Below are 19,634 nucleotides of genomic sequence, written 5' to 3'. Positions count from 1 at the left end.
TCTTTCTTTTAGATAACCTTTCTTTTCTTTTCTTTCTAACGTAGAAGAAAAATTATATTTGGAATAAAGTTCTCTTATTTAGTTGTAATTTGTTTATATTGGAACAAAAGTGGAAGCTTTATTTATTCATGAGTGTGTGGTCAATTTGTCTGAAATTTCTTTTGTTTAGTTTGAAGTTAGAACACAAGGTTTGCATAACTAACAGAGACAAACGAGGAAAAAAAAAGATGCAATATAATGCACTTAATTATGATGAATGGTGTTAAAGAAAGGAAGACATGTGAAAAGGGAAGGATGAAAGATATAAAGTCCAAGAGCAATTTGGTGGCATCAAATCATGCTTTAGCCGTAAGGTGTTCAAAGTTGAAACCAAACACCACACATATTCAACGCTTCGCTATTGTTCTTTTGTTCACCATTTTTTACCGAATGAATATCTGCTCAACTCTAGTGTTTTTAAATATAATTTAAGCATATTTAAAAAAAATATTTAAAATATGTATAAATATAACAAAATATTATATTCGATCAGTGATAGACTCGTTTATCACTCAGAAAATAAAAATTTACTACATTTGTAAATAAGTCGCATAAGTTAACTCATTTTTCTATATTTAAAAACATCTCTATATGAAGATTTCTTAGCCTTTTAGTTTCAATCAATAATAGAATTCAAAATTATTGATCTTTTAAGTTAGAAATATTGAAAACAATTTATTTAGCTACACTGTATTTATCTCAACTCATAAGTTTAAATCTCACTGTAATACCTATAATTCTAGGTTAATTTGGTTAGAAATGACTTTAAGCCCATGTTCATAGCAAAAAGTAGGGGTGGAAAAGGAAGAGGCAGTGGTACAATGACGAAAATAAAAATATATTTTTTTTTCTTTTCTATTTCAAGAACTAGAATAATTTTGAAAGTTTACATATCGTAGATTTATTATAAATAAAGTGAAAAATAATAAAATTAGCAAACCCATAAATATTTGAACTACTGAACTCTTGCCATTTATAATTGTACTTTCAAATAATTTGTTCTGATGGGTGAACCTTGTCCAAAGTTCACCTTGATTGTTGTCACCAAAATTTCTGATCTTACATATCGAGCAGGCTTTCAAACAAGAAGAGAATGATTTAAATTTAAGATCAATACGAGTTCCTTTTCTTTTACTGCTAAGATCACAATTCAGTTGAATTACATTAGATCAGAAAAATCCAGTTCAACTCCAAGACAAAGTATATCCTAATAGACAAAAGGAAGAAAAAAACAAAATTAATATACATATGTTGGAATCATGTGTATCTACATGTTAAATGTAAAGAATGTCCCTCACGAAATTTCTAGAAATTACAAAAGATAGAGAACTCTGGGAAGTAAAGCAAATAAAATGAATATGGAAGAGAGAAGAAGGCAGCTTATGCTTCTTGTTCCTGTAGTTTCCAACGCCAACACTCTTGTTTTATCAGTTTCTATAAGTATTATTAAGTGAAGGGCAAAAGGCAGCAATATGGCTTTAACGCTTATTCAAGGGCTTTACAGGCGCTCCTATTTCCAACTGCTAACCGTTGGATGTATTGTCATTGGTTTCTGCAGGCAATGGATCAGTCAATACTCTCCGGACAAACTGTCCCTTCACTCTCGGACGCTGCTCTGCCAGCTTTTTTCTACTCTCATAACGGACCTGAGATGAAATGGAATACCTCCATAAGAAACAGAATGTAAAACCAAAAAAAGCAGCGCCAAATTAGAGTAGCAATACGGTAAAAACTCTACCTTTTTCTCATAACATCTATCTTTTCTTTTCAGTCGGAACTTTGTTAGAGCTGCTTCTCTTTGACTGGACCGATAAGAATCTCCTCCTTGAGAAAACAAAGCTTCTTCATTTCTACTCTCAGATGTAACCCTTGCAATGCCAACTCGATCTACATTGCTGTTGCTTCCGCAGGGGCTAGGATAGCCCAGGCTTCCAACATGAGTTGTATTACCACGCCATACATTACTGTTTGCACTGTGATCAGTGGTTGGGGATATATGGCCTTGATTTTCCGGAGACTGGCCAGAATTCTCTATCTTTCTGCTTGCTGGACTGCTTAAGATGCGATGCTGGTTCAGAAATTGCTCCAATTTATGATTCTCAAGGTTTAAAGGATAAACCGTCTGTTTTCCAAAGATGAGTTCTGGATGGGTGACTGAAGTTCGGCATGGAGATGATGGGCTACCCAGTTGTGCGCAGAAGTTGTGAGAAGGTAAAGAGCCATGGCCTGAGCCTGAGCGTTGATTATTAGACATCAAATCTGTCCCTGAAACTTGAAGAGGGATTGCCGTCTCTGACGTACTTGATTTAGCAACTTCAGACTGAGTAGATTGACTCGTGATCATAGGCATAGAAGTACTACTCTTTTGAAGATTTGGCGTGGGATTAATGGTATCAGAGGTAGAAGTAGCACCCATACTTCCAACATGATCAGGGTTGCTTTCAGTTTCCTTTTGCTCATCACAGATGCTGCTTGATTTTGCTTGAAGTGATTGCAACGGCCTGAAAGTGTATCTGCACAATCACCACACAAGGCTCAGCAAATAGAAAGAAAATAAACATTATATTCTTCATAATGCAACACTTGATAATATCGCAGCTACTCTTCTCCCATAGCTAAACTAACTATGCCACTCATTGCCTTCAAAACATATCGTAGTATAATTGCATAGTTCTTGAAGAAGAACTAGATCCCATTCACCTGGAATTTTACAGACTTCTACCAACCTTACAGTTCAATCACACAGCCCTCTCCTACAATGTTGCAAGAACTTCATCAATTGAAGATTCTAGGTACAAAAGATAATATAGGGCACTATATTTCTGGAACAATGTATCTATTCAAATTTCGAACACATGACGGAAGGAATGAAGGATAACAAGAAAAAGAAAAAGTAGCTTCTCAAACGCAAAAGTGATAACTCAATCAACCACAATCAATTCCAGGAGGCAGTTATGAAAGTGATATCCATCCAAAGAGTAAAATGAGGGAGGGGAAGGATTCGATTAATAAGTTTTAGCCTCTTATCCACTTGAAGTGAAGGGGTGCATTCTAATTTTGAAGGCTTTGTATTTCTCTAGCAAGCAGTTAGGAAAGCATTCATTTCCATATGATGCCTAGAGTTCAGATTGATGCTTTCAGTCTCCTACTAAAAATCCATAGGCACGAGCGCACACACAAATGAAAGGCCAAGAATCAGAACTAAAAAGAAACCACACCTTGTAAAAGCTGAAGCACTAGAATGTTTGAGAGTAGCCTGTCCTGCAGCACGCTCCTCAAAATCGTTAGGTTGACATCTTCTCAGGGAAAGATCCAAATGAAGAGCAGAGCCGAAATTGTTTGCGGCAAAATTGTTGGAAGGAGAACTTTTTTGGTAGTTATCGGGATACTTGATACGGGCATGATTCGAGGCAGTTGCATCTCTGGATGGATTGGCAAACAGATCCTTATCATGACCCGCTTCACTAGCAATATTAGGACTTCTCCCATCATTGATTGGCTCAAGACCCATGCTTAGTGTGATTGGTAAATCAGTATTGACATAGCAACTCATTGCCAATCCTAGTACAGTGCGAAGATTATAAAAGTTAGATTCTGCAAAAAGAATAAGAAACGACCAAATGAACAACCAGCAACTGAATAAATAAATAAGTGCTACCTCCAGTTTCATTTTCATGCATAAACAATCTTTGACTCAAATTGATGTGACGTTCATCTTTTTGTGGCTTGAAGTCGTTGGGAGAGGCTTTTCCCTGCCTAGACTGTGAATTTTCCTGTATCTTATTTCCAGGTTCGAAATCTACCTTTGTACAAGAGCTCTGCAAGAGACACTAAACATTAGCCTTTAGCTAGAATAAAAAATGGAAGATGCCTTCGGAGCATGGTTAGATTCATATGCACATGTAAGTACATCAATTGGGAAATTAAAAGATTTGAATTATCCAAGTACTTTCACACAGATTTCACTATTAATAAGAATTCGGGGACACCTATTTTGTAAGGAAGAATGAGATCCTCAAAACCTACATCTCACTTCAAATATTTTTTCTTAGTGGAAATCAAAACAATCAATTTGCTGATAGGTTCTGGTTTTCTTTAAAACAGAAAAGTTCCGGTATCCCTTTTCAAAAAAAAAAAAAAAAGTTTCGGTATTGTATGCAATTAATCAATCAAATGACTATTTGCACAAATAAGATTGCCGCTAACAGAATGGATAGTTAATTTAAGACCCATACTGCATTTTCCTTAACAAAATAAAAGCAGTAAGGTAAAACCCTACATTTAGTCCACCATAAATAAGTCCATTCTAACCTGAGTATCACTTCCTTTCTCAATGTTTTTGTTATTCCTCTGAACTCCAGCAACATAACCAGTTGAGTGATTGCTTGCGGTCTCATTTTCTGAAGTGACTTCAACCTTTTCTTGAATGTCAGCTCTCACATTGGATGACTGAAATCAACGTTGATCATAACTACATTAGAATTTAGTATTTCATGGCTGGCCTAAGAAGAATTTTACACACACACATATATACACTAAAGTAGCATACCGCTTGTCTTCTCCAAACATGTTGCCACAGGTTTCTCAGCTCATTTCTCCTTAAGGGCTTGACAAGATAGTCTGCTGCACCTTTCATCATGCATTTGTAAACAGTGCTGATAGAATCTTCGGAGGACATCACTGCACAAAGTAAAATGCCTAGTGTTTAGATTTACCTATTGCACAATTAACAGAAAGCATATCTCAGATAGCACATTCCTATCCATCAGTACTTTCAGGAACTTACTTATAACAGGAATATTTTTGCAAGTCTCGTGCCCCATGATCAGAGTTAGGAGAGCAAATCCAGAGATTGACGGCAATTCAACTTCTGCCAATATAAGATCTACATTACGGGGCCTTTCTTTGAGAATTTCCCATGCTTTCAAGCCATCAGGAACAGCAGCAACTTTTTAAACAAGAAAAACGAAAATATCTTCAGTTGAAAAGGGTTAAATTTAACTTCTCGTACTCCCCTCAAGGGAAGATCCCAACATTTCAAATACACACAGAGACAGAATCAGGTGGCTGCAGTCGAATAAGTAGAGCATTTTAGTCCTAATGCAACATTGATATGAAGTAAAGTTTAAAGCTAATATTAATTTCTTAAGACAAAAGGCAAATTAAGCCACCAATTATTTTAGATGTATATCAATGAGAGGCCTTTTTTTTTTTTGGTCCATCTCCAAAACCATAGAAAAGGAAAACCTATCAACTTACGATTTATGATACAGTCTCAAGTATTAAAGGAAGAGAAAAGGCAGAAGCAAATGGTTAGTTAGTCTAAAAGTAACAAAAGATGATTGGGTATATAAAGTTGTAAAAGTAGAAAAAATAGAAGAAAATGAGCATAAATGGGTCAATTTTTGTCCATCAGTTGGGAGGTGCTGGAATAGAAAATATTTGAACAGAAAATTGGAGTCAGTAGTATAGAAATGACCAATTTAAAAAAGAAGGAGAATACAGAATGTAAAGTTAGAAGATAGGAGAGACAGAAGAGCAGAAGAAAGAGGATTTGGGTGTAAATTAACAGTTATATTAGCACTAAAAGTTGTAATCATTTTGATTTTCAGAGTGTACAGTAATAGAAGTAGAAGAGGAATTAAGGGGGAAAGTGAGTAAGAGAAATTGACGGCTAGAAAAAATAAATTTAGGATGAGTTGAAACATTGAAAGAGGGATTGGGAGAAAAGAAGGAGAAATAAACCTCGGTAGCAGCACTTGCGGAGGAGGGCAGTGATAATCTGTCTGGTGGAATCGTCGGCTTCAACGAGCAAAACCCTGAGCATCATCTTGGGCAAGAAGCGCTCCCACTTAATCCCGATCCCAAATCCACTTGAACTGCAATCTCTGTTAGGTCTGTGAGTGCCCATACTCTCTGCATCTGCCATATCGTCGCTGTGGAGCCTGACATAATCAACATCCACATCCACATCCTCAGAGCTCAGGACCACGGCCTCGCCCATTTTAATGTCTGAAACGAAAGCAAATCAGAAACGAAGAAGAAGGAGAAAAGGGAGAATGGTGTGAATGAAGAAGAAGAAGAAGAAAACGGTGGCTGAAAATCTCATCCTTTTGCTTCCTCTGCAAAGGAAACAAAGAAAAAATATCTAAAAAAATATCAGCTGCAAATTGAGTGGGGATCCAAGGGCAGAGAGGAGGAGTGGGGATTTAACCGCCACAAATCGGAGGGCTGAGAAGAAGGGGAGGAGAAAAATATCTGAAAGAGAGTCCAACAAGGCCCACTCGTGACACGTCAGCGGCTTAGTCGGAGGAGGAGATTGTTGGATAGCAAAGGCTAAGAGACAAAAGTCCGATTGGTTATGTTTTTGTGGCGATGGTTTGTTGGGCGTAGCGGGTGGGCCCGGATTAATTCTCCTTTTTTTTGGATTTCGGCAAATAAAGAAACCGAGATACTTTTGAGCCGGGTCCCACTTCCAAGATATTTTCCAATAGCGGGTTGACGTGCTGCTGTATGATTGGTCTAAAAAATATCGACGCCTTAAGAAATCGAAACGTGGCGTTGTGGCGCGGAGGAAACAGCGGTAGATCTTTTTCTTCTACATTTTAGGTATAATAAAATAATGAATAATATCTGTAAACCAAATTGGTGGCTGTGGTGGAGAAGACTCTTTGAATTCTTTTTTTTTTTTTTTTTTCTTTTTTTGAAATGCAAATGCAAATGCATAAAATCGTACACAGTCGTTTCTCGGGATTGGGCTCTATCTTGTCAGCCACTCGTTTCTTTAAACCGTGTCACTATCTGCTACTCTACTTTATTTAAATGTCACTCCCAGGCTCAGTTTTCTTTTAGTACATAAAATATCAATAATTATGTCATGTTGACCTATAATATCATATTTCCAAATTTATGGATAAACTTTTCTAATGTCAAATTCCGTTTATAGTTTCATTTTTTTTAATGACGTATAATATATTTATATTAGTCTTTTCACGTTTTCTTTTTAAAAAATTAAACTTTACCTAGGTATAATAATAATAATAATAATAATAATAATAATATTATAGTATCAGCACAAATTTATAAAATACCTAAGACTTTACACTTTATTTTTTTTTTATTACGGAGTGATATCATCAATAGTTGATCAAATCTATGTAACCACCAATAATTATATAAGTAATGAATCAATATATCTATATATATATATATGCTCCAGCTGAATTGCTAATTGCAGCATTTAAATCACATATACTTACATATTTATATATAAATAACTGCAAAATTAGAATTAAAAAACCGGTGTATACCTTCTTTTTTACGGGAGCGGCAACAGCGACATTGCCGACAAAAGATGCAATGGAGAGTGGATGAGCAGCTGCAGCAGCACATCCTAGGTCGAGAATGAGATCATTGATGTTCCTATTGACGGCCAACTTAGCAAAAAGAGATGGCCAGTATGATTTGATGGTAATGCCAGCAACATTCACCAATGTGGAAATCTGCTCGGCCTAAAATTGAAAGAAAAAAGAGAAAGAAAGAAGAGATGAGTTAGAATAAGGAAATCAAATGAAGAGAGGGAAAAATGAAAATGGTTTAGAATTAGGGAATAGTGATGAAGATGGTGTCCGCGTAGCTGCTAATGTGTTCTGGTGGACATTATTAAAGAGGATATGTATACAGGACTTCCCGGAAGAGAGCTAAGAAGCGAATTATTATTAACGAAAAAATAAGGACAAGCGCATGTCGTAAATTAATAAAAGATGGATGAGAGCTGATTATTTAAAAGTAACACTAAAAAGACATCTTATATCTGAATTAAATAAATTAAATTAAATGCTAAAATGTCAATGATTTTAAATTTGAAAAGCTAAATTCATATCAAGTTTAAAATAAATTATGTTTTCATTAATATAGCAAAAAAAAAAAAATTAATGGACTAAGATTTTGCTATATTTTTTAAAAATAGTTTCATATATTCTTCATGTTATATTTAAAACATCAGTTGATTAATAAAAGATGTTTGTTGTTTAAAAAAATTAATATACCCTGATTTGTAAATAGAAAATTGGAGCCACACTATTATTTAATTCATCAATGTATTTTTTATTTATTGCAAAGTGATAAACTGAAAACTTCGAAAGAGAAAAAGGAAAAAATTGTGGGCTGGCTCGAACTCGTTGATCGGACAAAATATTGAAGCCACAACCACTACGCCAAATTGACCTAAATTCCTTTTATTTTTATTTTTAAAAGTACCATTTTTACCTAAACTCCTTTTTAACCACACTAATCTTCCAATTGACCCGATGAGATCACATGATTGTATGTGATTAAAAAACTGACTGAACTCAATTTTAATTCACATTAGAGATTTAGGTAAACAACCCACCTTGCTAAATTACGTTATGAGGGTCGTTAGAAGCAGTCCTAGTGGCATTTTGAACCCTGCACCAATTTTTATGTTTATTCTTTCATCTTCTTCCCCTTCCCCAACCCCCAACCCCCACCCCACTTTCATCATCTAAGCTCCAAATCCCTACAACAGCAACTCACCGCCCCTCACTATCAACTTTTGTCGGCCTCTTCTTCCTCTTATACCTTCTTTCATTTTCTAGTTTTTTACTTTTCTTTAGTGCATCTCACCTAAATCATAGAAAAGCATAGATATGATATGTGCCTGTAAATACCAAAACAAAGGCACATTCACCCTACGGAGTTCACATCATCTATGATTATCGCAGATCTAAAAACGGAACGTGGGTTCCTCCATCTGCAAGTTCATATCAACGTGCATGTTCACATTGAGAGCACATCGTTCATCCCTCATGGGTCTCTTCAACCTGTGTCCCTCATGGTAGTAAACATCAGGTAAGAAGACAAGAAGCAAAAGGAGAAGAATATCCAACGTCTAAAATTAATAATTACAACGTCTAAAATCCCATTTACTAACAATTTCATTTTCAACTTTCAAACAAAATCTGAATAGTTATCAGCAGGGAAACCAGTGTGCAAGTATCTTGAGAATGCAGATACCTAAAAATGTCTCCTAACAAAGTGATGTAGGAAGGATTCAAAAGAATATCCATACAACTCATGCCACTTTCCAACTCAACCCCTCATATGGAGTCTGCACTGCATAGGTCCTAAACTAAAACGAATCCCAAGGCAATGTCACATCCTGAATATTATAACAACCATACATATAATCATAGCTTTGCATCACTCGCTTCCTTCTCGTGCCTGAAAAAGGAATTTCCATTATCTTACTTATTCAAAGTATTTAGTGCAATAGATGTGTTTATTAGACGTTGTACAAAGTCAAAATAAGACCAAATGCATTGGATTTTTTTTACATAAACAAATTTCATTAAAGAATATAAGGGCATACAAAAAAGAAAAGCTCAACAAAAAAAAAAAACCCCACTAAAGGAAGGGGATCCAACTAAGATTAATGTTTCCAAGCAAATAGTGACAAAAAAAGCTATGAAACCGAAGCCTAAAAGGACACGTGAAATCTCACTAAAGACCGAATCTCACTGGAGTCTCTATTCTTCCCTATAAAAACTATATCATTTCTCTCCCCCCAAATATCCCACATAAGTGCACACACCCCAGCAAGCCATAACAAGTGGCCTTTCTTCCCATGCACATCTCTCTAACCAGCAATGCTGACATCGAACTCCTGCAAGGATAAGCTCCATACAGATCTCACATACTGGCAGCCCCACAAGAGATGGTCCAGATCTTCCTCTGCCTTACGGCACAAAATGCAACAAAAAGGCCCCAGAAGTGAAGTTTTCCTTCTAGCAAGTCTATTAAAAGTGTTAACACGACCAAACAAGACTTGCCGGATACAAAACCTTTCTTGGAAATCTTAATCCTTCACTAAAAGAGGACCCCTCCTCCAGTAAAGAAAGCAGAAAGGCAACCTCCATTGTTTCCCTATTGGACAGATTACAAAAAAACCCAAAGGAAAAAGACCGGACCAAATCAAGAAGTCAGAACTCGTGCAATTTTTAAAGGAAGAAAGGTGACAAATATGAGGAAAGACAGAACAAAGAGCGCCCTCCCCCACCCACTGATCCTCCCAAAAAAATGTCCTTTCCATTCCCACCACACACTTCACAAAATGAGAAAAGGTAGAAAGTTCAAACGAGATATCTTTTTACGGATTTCAATGTGTGCCTTTAACCCTTTCACCACTCAATCGTACAGGCGATTGTCATACTTGCTCACAAATAACAAGTCTCCCAACCACTAGGCTTTGGGTTTAATTGCAAAGCCCAAAGCCACTTAGCCAAGAGAGCTCTATTGTGAGACCTTAAATTGCCAATCTCTAAACCCTCCCTTACTAATAGGTCTTCCAACCATCTACCAGTTGACCAAATGAAAGCCCTTCCCTTCATCCACCTGCTCCCAAAGAAAGTCCTCATGGATTTTTCAACACTTACAAACTGAACTAGGGACACAAAAAAGGGGACAGTGATAAACTGAGATACAACTAAGAAACGATCTAATCAAAGTTAACTAGCTTGCCTTGGAAAAGAAACTTTTCTTCCAATTGAGAAGCCTTTCCTTAACCTTCTCAGAAATATGGTCCAAACACGATGTAACTTCCGAGTTACCACCGAAAGAGAGACCAAGGTAGGAAGAGGGAAAAGATCCAATCTCACATCCAAACAACTCCGCCCATCTTCCGATCTTCCTTTGGTCACGGATAATCCCTAGAATTTAACATTTACTCCTATTGATTTCAAGACCAGACACATCCTCGAAAAACTCCACCATATGATTAAGGATCATAAAAGACTCCTCTTTACCCTAACAAAACAGGATAGTGTTACAGCAAACAGGAGGTAGGATAAGCCACCTCATTTGAGCCAATCCTAAGGGATTCAATAATGTTTCCATCTACTCCTTTAAGGATGAGACGATTGAGGACATCAAGAAGCTTGGTTTGAGTACTGCACACTCTGGCTTCCTTAAACCTCTAGAGGCTTAGATCGAACCTTTAGGAGTTCCATTGACAAGGATAGAGTACTGAACATTCCTAACACATCCCCACATCTACATCCTTCATCTAAAGGCAAAGCCTTTCTTCATTATCACCTTACCAAAAAATCCCAATCAACATGATCATAGGTCTTTTCAAAATCAAGCTTAAGTACGATTCCCTCCTTTTTCCTCTGATGAACATCCTCAATTGCCTCATTGACTATAAGGAATTGATCTAAGATCTCTCTACCTGCTAAAAAAGCTCCTTGCGCCTCGAAAATTGTAGAATGCATCACTTTCCTTAACCGATTAGCAAGGACCTTATCCAAAATCTTATAAATACAGGTGATTAGACTAATAGGCCTAAAATCCTCAACTCTATTAGACACACATAAGTCTCAACCAGGGATCGATTTAAGATAGCTCTTTTGAAGAACTCTTTAAACACACCTTCCAAATCCCCCTTAACAATATTCCAATTGTTAAGCATATAAACGATCAACATGCTTATTGCACGTACTAATTAGAAATATATAATAAAAGTAAAATTTGAATCCAAAATACAACCAACTAGTTTTTAAGCATATAAATGCATAAAATCATCAACTTTAAATGTCTTTCTTGTATAAAAAAATTATGTGTTTCTAATAAGGGTATGTTTTAATGAATGATTCCATATCGTGTTGTCCTATATTTTTAAAAATGACGTGCCATAATTATCGAATACATATCCCATGCTTCTCAGCTTCTGATCACTTCCATTGGCAACAAGATAGATACTCATGCTACCAAAAACAAAATGATGACCACAAGATAACCATCGTACCCATTCCCTCCCCCATAAAAAAAACACCCCTTCTAAACCTTTATCCAAAGGTTCTTTTTAAACATCACTACCAATTTATACAGCTCAGATAACATTATTTATCATGAGTGTAAATAGATGCTATAAAGTTTACAGTTTTTGAAGCATTAAAACCAAATGTTGCATACCTGACGTGGTGATCCAGATCTTGATTTTGACCGTGGCCTGCATATTTTTGCAGAAAAATGTTTGTCAAGCAAATCCAAACTTTTGGGAAAAAGCACGCATAGGCCAAAGTACCTTGAAGATTTAATAGGAGATGGAGATCTTGATCTTGAAACTGATCTAGAAACAGATCGTCGTTCTGCTGATTTGCTGCAGCATACAAGAAAACATTACAACAACAACGCAAAAGAGGCCATGAGGGTGATACAAACCAACAGTAAAAGAGTGGAACCTCCTATTTCGTCTAGCAGTCCGGCTTCGGCTTCGGCTTCGGCTACGGCTACGGCTACGGCTACGGCTACGGCTACGGCTTCTACTCCTGCTCCTGCTCCTGCTCCTAGTGGGACTTCCATCGTACTTCTTCACCTGCAACCATATATGATATGTTATCCACAAACAAGGGGCACAGACAACTGAATCCAGTTTCTTAAGTGCTGAAGAAAGAGGGTGTGCTGATTATGAAAAATATCACAGCATTAGGCTATTTCGAAATAACCAAAATGGCATGCGAATAAAGGTTAAGGTACCCGAATGTATGCTCTCGCCCAAGGATTTCTGAATTCAGTATCATCAAGTTTTCGTATCTAAATAATAGAAAAACATCAACTATCAAAATAAAGTAATGCAGAACTTCTGAAAAAATGTGCTTTTTAGAAAAACTTACAGCATATTTCATGTCGTCGTAGTTAGTATAATCAACGATCCCAAACGTCCCTGGACATGTTGACTTCAAATAGTAAATATCTAATCTAATTACCAAATCAATTCAAAGTAATTTCAGTTTCTAAGCTTGATGGAATTTTTAAAAGGAGAATAAAATCGACAACTCCTAGTTGTTAGTGTAAATGAATGTCAAGTGTGTTATGTTACGTGTCAAAAAGAAACATTATAAAAGTAAATTTTACTGATAATACACCCCTGGATTATAAACTAATAAAAAACATTGCCTCTTCAAATATCAAAAAAGCCAACATAACACAATGTTAACACCAAAACACCATTATCATACAACAAAATATAATGATGATATGAAGTTGCAAGAGAAGGTGTTATGGTTTTTTTCCTGAAGAAAATGGTATATGTTCAAATTGAACGGAAATAAGCAACCAAAGGACAGGGGTTGACAGGACTCCTTCCAAAAGAGCTAATGGAGGAGCACCTTTCAATTGTTAATAATCATCAAAAGGCTGTAATTTGTGCACCATCAAGAAGATGTATGCTAAACAAAAGCCCAAAAATAATTTATTAAAATATACTCATCTTCGACTAACAAACTATTTTCTTCTCTCCATAGAATCTAGAGAAGATAGTGAGTACCAGATCCCCACTAGATTTTATCACTGCTAGTGAACCATAACCAATAAAAGCCCTTCAAGCAGCCAATCATAACCTTCTTAAGCATATAGCTCACCCTCAAAAATATTGAATAAGTTGGACCTTTGGAGCTTATCGTGAGTATTTAAGCTCAAAAGCAACAAAACCACCTTAAGAAGGTGGTAGACTTAGTTGAGGTCTAGCCTTAGTATTCCTCTCGATCCCTAGTTCTAGCCTTAGTGGCTTTTATGATTCTTGTTTCATTGTACTATGAGTAATAGCTCTTTTCATTATACCAACGAAATGTTTGCTTCTGTTTCAATAAAAAAAAAAAAGGTAAACTTAGTTGAGACACCACTAGAGGGATCAAGACATCAATAACATAAAATGAGCCTCAGATCTCTCCTCCCCAGGAAAGTAGAACATATCAACACATGATTCATCCAATCCCCACATCCTATTGTGTTTATTTCAAAAGGGATGGGAGTATTTTAGACCCCAAATTGTGCTTCAATATAGCAGAAGAAAGAAGCAAGAAAATGCAAGAGTTATTGAGGGTGAGGGCACATTAGTTCACCCCGAGATTGTCCCAAGCAAGTACATCATTCCACCCCGAGATTGTCCCAAGTTATTGAGGGTGAGGGCACATTAAGCATTAGTAAGGGGGAAGTTACAGTCTGTTAAAAGATAGGAGCAGTTAAATACGAGGGGAGTGGGAAAGAGAGGGTTGTTCAGTTTTTGGGTAGTTTTTGGTTTCTGCACTCTTCCTTGAGAGACAGGATAGACAAAGAAGGTTATGTTTTTTTATACTTTTGGTGTTCTTAGTTTTCTATATGTTTGAAATCACAATTGTTTGTTCAAAAATTCTTCTTTGTAATCTTTGAAGTATTTTCAATCAAACTAGAACACAATTACTTGGTGTTCTATCAGAGTTTTTTTTTTTTTTTTTTTTTGGAAAATTGCACAAACCATCCCTTACTATGGAGTTGGTAACAATCACACCCATTAATTTTCAATTTGTACCCTTATAGTTTTTAAATGGTTGCAATCAATCCCTTTTTAAATTAAATATTGTTTATTAATCCTACTCACACATGAAGAGAGGAGAGGGGTAAATTTGTAATAAAAAATGAAACTTGGAGAAGCTGAAGAAGCACACTTGCAGCATCTCCCCCTCTTCCTTCAATAAGCAACACCTCTAAACTCGCCACTTCTGTCCCTGTCACCTCCCTTGACTGTTGCCCCCACTCTAGTCGTGCAATCTACCGTCGTGGACCGTCAGTGAGATTTTATTTGGGGAGTTATTTGCTCTCTCCAACCGATTCTGGATGTCGATTCCAGCTACCACCACGAAATCTTCTGACACCTTTGATGTCATACCTTGAGATCACTATCACTAGCATTGTCATTTTCAAAATCTTAATTTTGAGCAAGTTTTTGGGTTTTATTTTATGTTCTTGAATATCCATTAAGTTTCGGTGTAACTTATGTCAAATTGGAGTTTTGGAGATTTTTAACATTTTTCAAAGCATGTTCAAGATATTTTAGCAATTTTTTTCTGTTGGAATATTTGTACTGAACTATGGGATTTTGAAGGATTTGTGTTTGAAAGTGTTGTTTTTCATCTTTGTGGATGAAAGTGGTGTTCTTCATCTTCCATCTTCCGTACTCTCTCCCAAGTTTATTTTTTATTACAAATTTGCCTATACATTCATGTGTGAGGTAAATTAATAAATAATGTTACTTAAAGAAGGGTATCCTTTGATTTGCACCAATTCAAAGCAGTAGAAAAAACCAAATCCACAAAATGATCAAAACTAGAAGAGTAAAAAAAAAAGATTATTGCTCTTGCCTCATAACATCCAGAAATAAGCTCATTAAAAGGCAAGCCAAAGGGCTGTTGTCTTTTGTCTGAAAGGGAAACAAATACATTATCGATCTTCTCCATTTGCTTGAGAGTTTTGCTATACCCTAAAAAAGAAGGGGTGTTCATATTTAGATTCCAAGTTTGTCAATTTTTCATGTCAATCATTTTTTTCTCTATTTGGTCAAACCTTTCTCGCTCTGGTCTCTAACCTTACCTCGATGTAGAAGGTGAAAATTGGGGTAAGAAGAATAGGGTTAACTGGATAATAGGGTTAAATAGTTTAGTTAACCTCCTTACCCCAAGCTAACGTGTATTACAACTCTATAAATAAGAGTCTTCTGAACAAAATGAATAATACATTTCCTTCAAGAATTCTCCAAAATTCTTAATCTACATCAAATTGATATCAGAGCCTTCATGAACAGGCCTGATGGTGAATTGATGATCAAGAACACCAACAAGCTTCCTGAAATCCAATCTCATGATGCAGAAGCATCCCTCTACTTCCTCACAAACCTTGGCAATTTGAAAACTTTAGTGGCTGGTTTATGAGGCAAACCTCAACGGTCATGCTCCAACAAGCTATTGAGAAGTTAATGTTGGAAGTGAAAATGATGGCCAACAATCAAATTCAAGGATGCAAGAAATTGCAAGAAATCCATCCATAGAACAAATTTCAGAATTTCAACCAGCAATCAATTATCAAATTCATTGGACTTGTGCTATATAGCTTATGTAGTTTTGAATCAACTTTTTGAGCAGTTTGATCTTCACTAGGTTAGACAAGGGCTACAGGGAATGATCAAGAAGTACTTTCTCCATCCCCTTCTGCAAGAAATAAATTTTTTTGTGGCAAGCCAAAGTGCTATTATTTGGAATCTATTAGAAGAGGAACAATAGAATTTTTATAGGGCTTGAGCATTCTTAAACTATCTTTGATCTCTTGTCACATTTCCTTTTTCCTTGTGAGCTTAGGTGGCAAAACCTTTTTGTAACTACCCATTAGAACTCATTTTTCTGGGAATCTGGATTAGAGGCCCTTTTTGCGGTTAGCCTCCTCTTTTGGTGGAAACACAAGGGGAACTTTCAAGAAAAGTTCAGCTATCCAAACACCTTGTTGTCCAAAAGATAAGAATTATCAAAGATTGTTTGACTTGCATTTCTCTATCCAAACACCTTGTTGTCCAAAAGATAAGAATTATCAAGATTGTTTGACTTGCATTTCTCTATCCGAACACCTTGTTGTCCAAAAGATAAGAATTATCAAGATTGTTTGACTTGCATTTCTCTAACAGAGATATGCCAAACTTTCATAAGCTTGATTCATAGACCCCAAATAGAAAGTAAACCACTTTTTAGAGATAAATACAACTATAAAGACCCCTCCATCACATTATGTTCTGAAGCCAGGCAAGGAACAAATGCTTAATTAAATATGTGCAGTAAGAATTATGGATGACACACAGGCTTACATTTTAACCCATATCAGTTATTAAATGAGTTAAATTTGTAAAAAAGAAAAAATAGGCAACATTTGCTTGCTAAGTAATTCCTACACGGAAAAACCGTTGGGCACAAACTGGAAAAAAAAAACAATAGCTGAAAAAGGTGTATTTAACCTTCGCTATCACGTGAAACTTCAGCAAAACACACATCCCCCGCCTTGCGCATATGATCCTGAAAGCATTATTCCAGTAAATTCATCATATCAACATAATCCAATAAAAGAAAACCTTGATCTTTCATTGAACAATAAAGATTTCAACACCTTCAAATCCTGCCAAGAAGCAGAAGACGGAAGACCACGTACAATAACTGAGAAAAATTAAACATCCATTAGCGCAATGAATTCATATGGACCTAATGAAATACAATGCATGGGAAAATTTTCCAGCATCGTGGTTCCTTATAGCAGCACTGAACATATTCTCACACCTCGATATTCTGATCGTTTTGAAACACCAAAACGTCCTCCCCCCCTCCCTCCCCCTCCCCTCCTCCTCCTCCTCCTCCTCCTCCTCCTCCTCCTCCTCCTCCTCCTCCTCCACCACCACCACCACCACCACCCACCACCACCACCACCATAACTACTACGACGATCACTAGATGAAGGGCCCCTACCACCATGTGCAAGCTCAACCTATTTGAAAAACTGAACATATGAATACAACAAAAATGACAGGAATCAGGAAATGAAGGCAAAAGAAAACTTAGTTGATACCCTTAGACGACAACCATCAAAATTATATCCATCACGAGCTCTGATTGCATCTTCTGCATCCCTAACACTCTCAAACTAACAACAGAAAGCACATAATATCATGAACTTTGAAAATACAGCTAAAAGTATGTACAAACTAAAGATTAAAAAAAACATGATACCTCCACAAAACAATAACATGGAGGGCGTGGTGGAATCTTCAATTCAATATCCAAAATTCGGCCATACTGCCAAGAAAATATCAATCATGTAGACATAAAAATTGTAAGTTCAAACAAATTAAACCTTAAATCTGCTGAAACCAGGAAATACATGTAGTAGATTTTTTCAGAACTAAAACAAAAATAAATTTGAACAGCTGTAGATCACCAATGCAAGGAGCTTTCACATCTAAAATATGAACAGAGAAAATAACAATTTGCACAGACACCATGAAAAGAATTAGCTAAGACCAAGGAAATCTACCTTGTAGAACAAATCTTCAATTTCATACTCTTTTATGTCTGAGGGCAAGTTTCCAACATATATTGTGCGAGAAAAACGACTACTCATCTTCAAGGCAACAAATTACTCCGAGGAAGTTTGAATATTATTCCTGCACACATATGTCATAACATGATCAATCTGTTCAACGAATCATCAAAAGGAAAGAAACACCATCTTCCACCATAACCAACTGCCATTGGCATCATCAATTTTACTCTCCAAATAAGGCAGAACAATAAACAATGAAGCAAACCAAGAGAGCAATCCTCGATGTGAGCCGTGCTCCACAATTCCATTGCTCATTTGCTCCCAGATGCTCCAAAGGTATAATAATATTGAAATAAATTTTGTATCTCCTCATCCTCTCCAGAAATTTAGCAGTGCATAGCTCTTCTGAGAGTGAGCAAGTAGCTCCATTTATAAAAATAATACCCATAACTCCACAATGATCCTCCCATTCCCTCTCTATATCCCTATGTATGATTGCAATGCTCATATTTGTCGAAGCGCTTGTCATCTATCATAAAGAAAGCATCTGTGTCATGAGATGAGGTAAGTGACATACATGATTAATTTTACCTTACTCAGCTCTCTTAATAGCATTGAGAAAACAGTCCTGAAAAAATATGTAGGATGTCCTCTGTTGATTAACTTTAGATGATCGGTGAAATCCTCAATTATGTTGCATTCGATTCCAAAGAGGAACAGAGAAAATGTTTTCTTCTATTCATATCAACATATTTAAGGACATTGTCATACAAAACATTGGTGTTATATTATAAGTAGCTAATATTCTTGGTCCAGCTTATCCAAGGTCGTCAGTGGAAAAACTACAAAAAAAAATTGATACAGAAATACAACAATGCTCTATCGATTAAGAAAATGGAAACAAAATTCAAGAAGGTGGGTCTCTGAGTCACGATCTTTAGTCCATGAATCCCAACTAATAGGACATAATTGAAGAAATTCTTTGGGCCAATTCGGTACACGGGGTGCACAAAGGCATAATTAAGAAAATAAAACTCAAACGTTGGCATGGTACTAAGTTGTTGATTCCTTCTAGTGCTGGCTCTTACAGCCCAGGTGCGAAGATAACAGTCAAATACAAAATTATGATTTCCAAGGTACAAGAAAGTGGAATGAAACAAATAAATAAATAATTGGAGGAACCAAAAAGTTGAGGAATGTTGTTATTGGAAAATGTATTTCACCTTAAACCAACTAAATACCGCACCCTATTCCAGAAAACGAGGGAGCTGACAGAGCAAAATGAAAATCCAAGATTTCCAACGTCCGACCCACCGTGAAACACTCGAAAACGGAGCAGTCTGAGTAATGAAATTCCTCAGCAGGGATATGAAGCTAATTTTGATATCACACTGACACAGTGAATAGATACAAGTATAAGCAACGCCTAACGAGAGCAACATACCAAAGATTGAGAAACTGAAGAAGTAAACTGCACCGAGAAAGTGAAAAGCGATAATGACGGCTCTGCGGCTCAGCAAGGGGTGAAAGAGGAGTTGATGACTTGGGGATCCTTCTCTGCTTTCTTCGCAGCGACCGGACGGGATGACGAAGGGCTTAGGGTTAGGTCGTAACAGAAGATAATATACCACAGCCACAGGCGCGGGAATAAGGTAAAGGGACCTAATTTCCAAATATGTGATTATCAACTT

At 36.5% G+C, this 19,634-nt stretch overlaps 2 protein-coding genes and 1 long non-coding RNA gene across 10 annotated transcripts; all 3 read right to left on the bottom strand.

Moving 5' to 3' along the window:
- Nucleotides 1-1,142: 1,142 nt before the first annotated feature.
- LOC101209788 (two-component response regulator-like APRR3) lies at nucleotides 1,143-6,233 on the bottom strand. The gene is made up of 8 exons (XM_004145910.3): nucleotides 5,785-6,233; nucleotides 4,826-4,987; nucleotides 4,589-4,719; nucleotides 4,351-4,488; nucleotides 3,698-3,857; nucleotides 3,258-3,600; nucleotides 1,778-2,552; nucleotides 1,143-1,685 (listed from the first exon to the last, which is right to left on the bottom strand). The coding sequence occupies exons 1-8, from the start codon at nucleotides 6,041-6,043 to the stop codon at nucleotides 1,563-1,565; spliced, it is 2,091 nt and encodes a 696-aa protein (XP_004145958.1). The 5' UTR covers nucleotides 6,044-6,233; the 3' UTR covers nucleotides 1,143-1,562.
- Nucleotides 6,234-8,932: 2,699 nt separating this feature from the next.
- On the bottom strand, nucleotides 8,933-19,621 carry LOC101210036 (serine/arginine-rich splicing factor SR34A). 8 transcript variants are annotated; one of them, XM_011656273.2, is made up of 14 exons: nucleotides 19,388-19,621; nucleotides 18,209-19,283; nucleotides 17,935-18,064; nucleotides 17,631-17,696; nucleotides 17,470-17,544; nucleotides 17,184-17,388; nucleotides 17,017-17,063; nucleotides 16,868-16,925; nucleotides 12,732-12,781; nucleotides 12,595-12,651; nucleotides 12,300-12,433; nucleotides 12,143-12,217; nucleotides 12,031-12,067; nucleotides 8,933-9,282 (listed from the first exon to the last, which is right to left on the bottom strand). In XM_011656273.2, the coding sequence occupies exons 3-14, from the start codon at nucleotides 18,019-18,021 to the stop codon at nucleotides 9,262-9,264; spliced, it is 912 nt and encodes a 303-aa protein (XP_011654575.2). In that variant the 5' UTR covers nucleotides 18,022-18,064; nucleotides 18,209-19,283; nucleotides 19,388-19,621; the 3' UTR covers nucleotides 8,933-9,261. The 8 variants fall into 8 exon arrangements, with proteins under 8 accessions (XP_011654575.2, XP_011654577.2, XP_011654581.2 ...); XM_011656275.2 differs by having other exon boundaries at nucleotides 17,935-18,472; nucleotides 19,167-19,283; XM_011656279.2 differs by having other exon boundaries at nucleotides 19,167-19,283.
- LOC116403769 lies at nucleotides 14,310-16,861 on the bottom strand. The gene is made up of 2 exons (XR_004216600.1): nucleotides 16,425-16,861; nucleotides 14,310-16,361 (listed from the first exon to the last, which is right to left on the bottom strand). It is a non-coding gene; the product is annotated as an uncharacterized LOC116403769 (long non-coding RNA).
- Nucleotides 19,622-19,634: the final 13 nt, after the last annotated feature.

Source organism: Cucumis sativus, chromosome 5 (genome assembly GCF_000004075.3).
Source record: "Cucumis sativus cultivar 9930 chromosome 5, Cucumber_9930_V3, whole genome shotgun sequence".
NCBI classification, from domain to species: domain Eukaryota; kingdom Viridiplantae; phylum Streptophyta; class Magnoliopsida; order Cucurbitales; family Cucurbitaceae; genus Cucumis; species Cucumis sativus.
This window is presented reverse-complemented; position numbering and strand designations above follow the sequence as displayed.

What these genes read in the sequence shown, in the direction of transcription:
- LOC101209788 (XM_004145910.3), bottom strand. Translation starts at nt 6,043, where the DNA reads ATGGGCGAGGCCGTGGTCCTGAGCTCTGAGGATGTGGATGTGGATGTT. An exon ending in ATGTTTGGAGAAGACAAGCG is followed by an intron (nt 4,489 to 4,588) that starts GTATGCTACTTT and finishes CGTTGATTTCAG; the next exon opens with TCATCCAATGTGAGAGCTGA. An exon ending in ATAGATGTTATGAGAAAAAG is followed by an intron (nt 1,686 to 1,777) that starts GTAGAGTTTTTA and finishes ATTTCATCTCAG; the next exon opens with GTCCGTTATGAGAGTAGAAA.
- LOC101210036 (XM_011656272.2), bottom strand. Translation starts at nt 18,021, where the DNA reads ATGAGTAGTCGTTTTTCTCGCACAATATATGTTGGAAACTTGCCCTCA. An exon ending in AGTTTCACGTGATAGCGAAG is followed by an intron (nt 12,782 to 16,867) that starts GTTAAATACACC and finishes CAACATGTCCAG; the next exon opens with GGACGTTTGGGATCGTTGAT. An exon ending in ACGACGACATGAAATATGCT is followed by an intron (nt 12,652 to 12,731) that starts GTAAGTTTTTCT and finishes TCTATTATTTAG; the next exon opens with ATACGAAAACTTGATGATAC.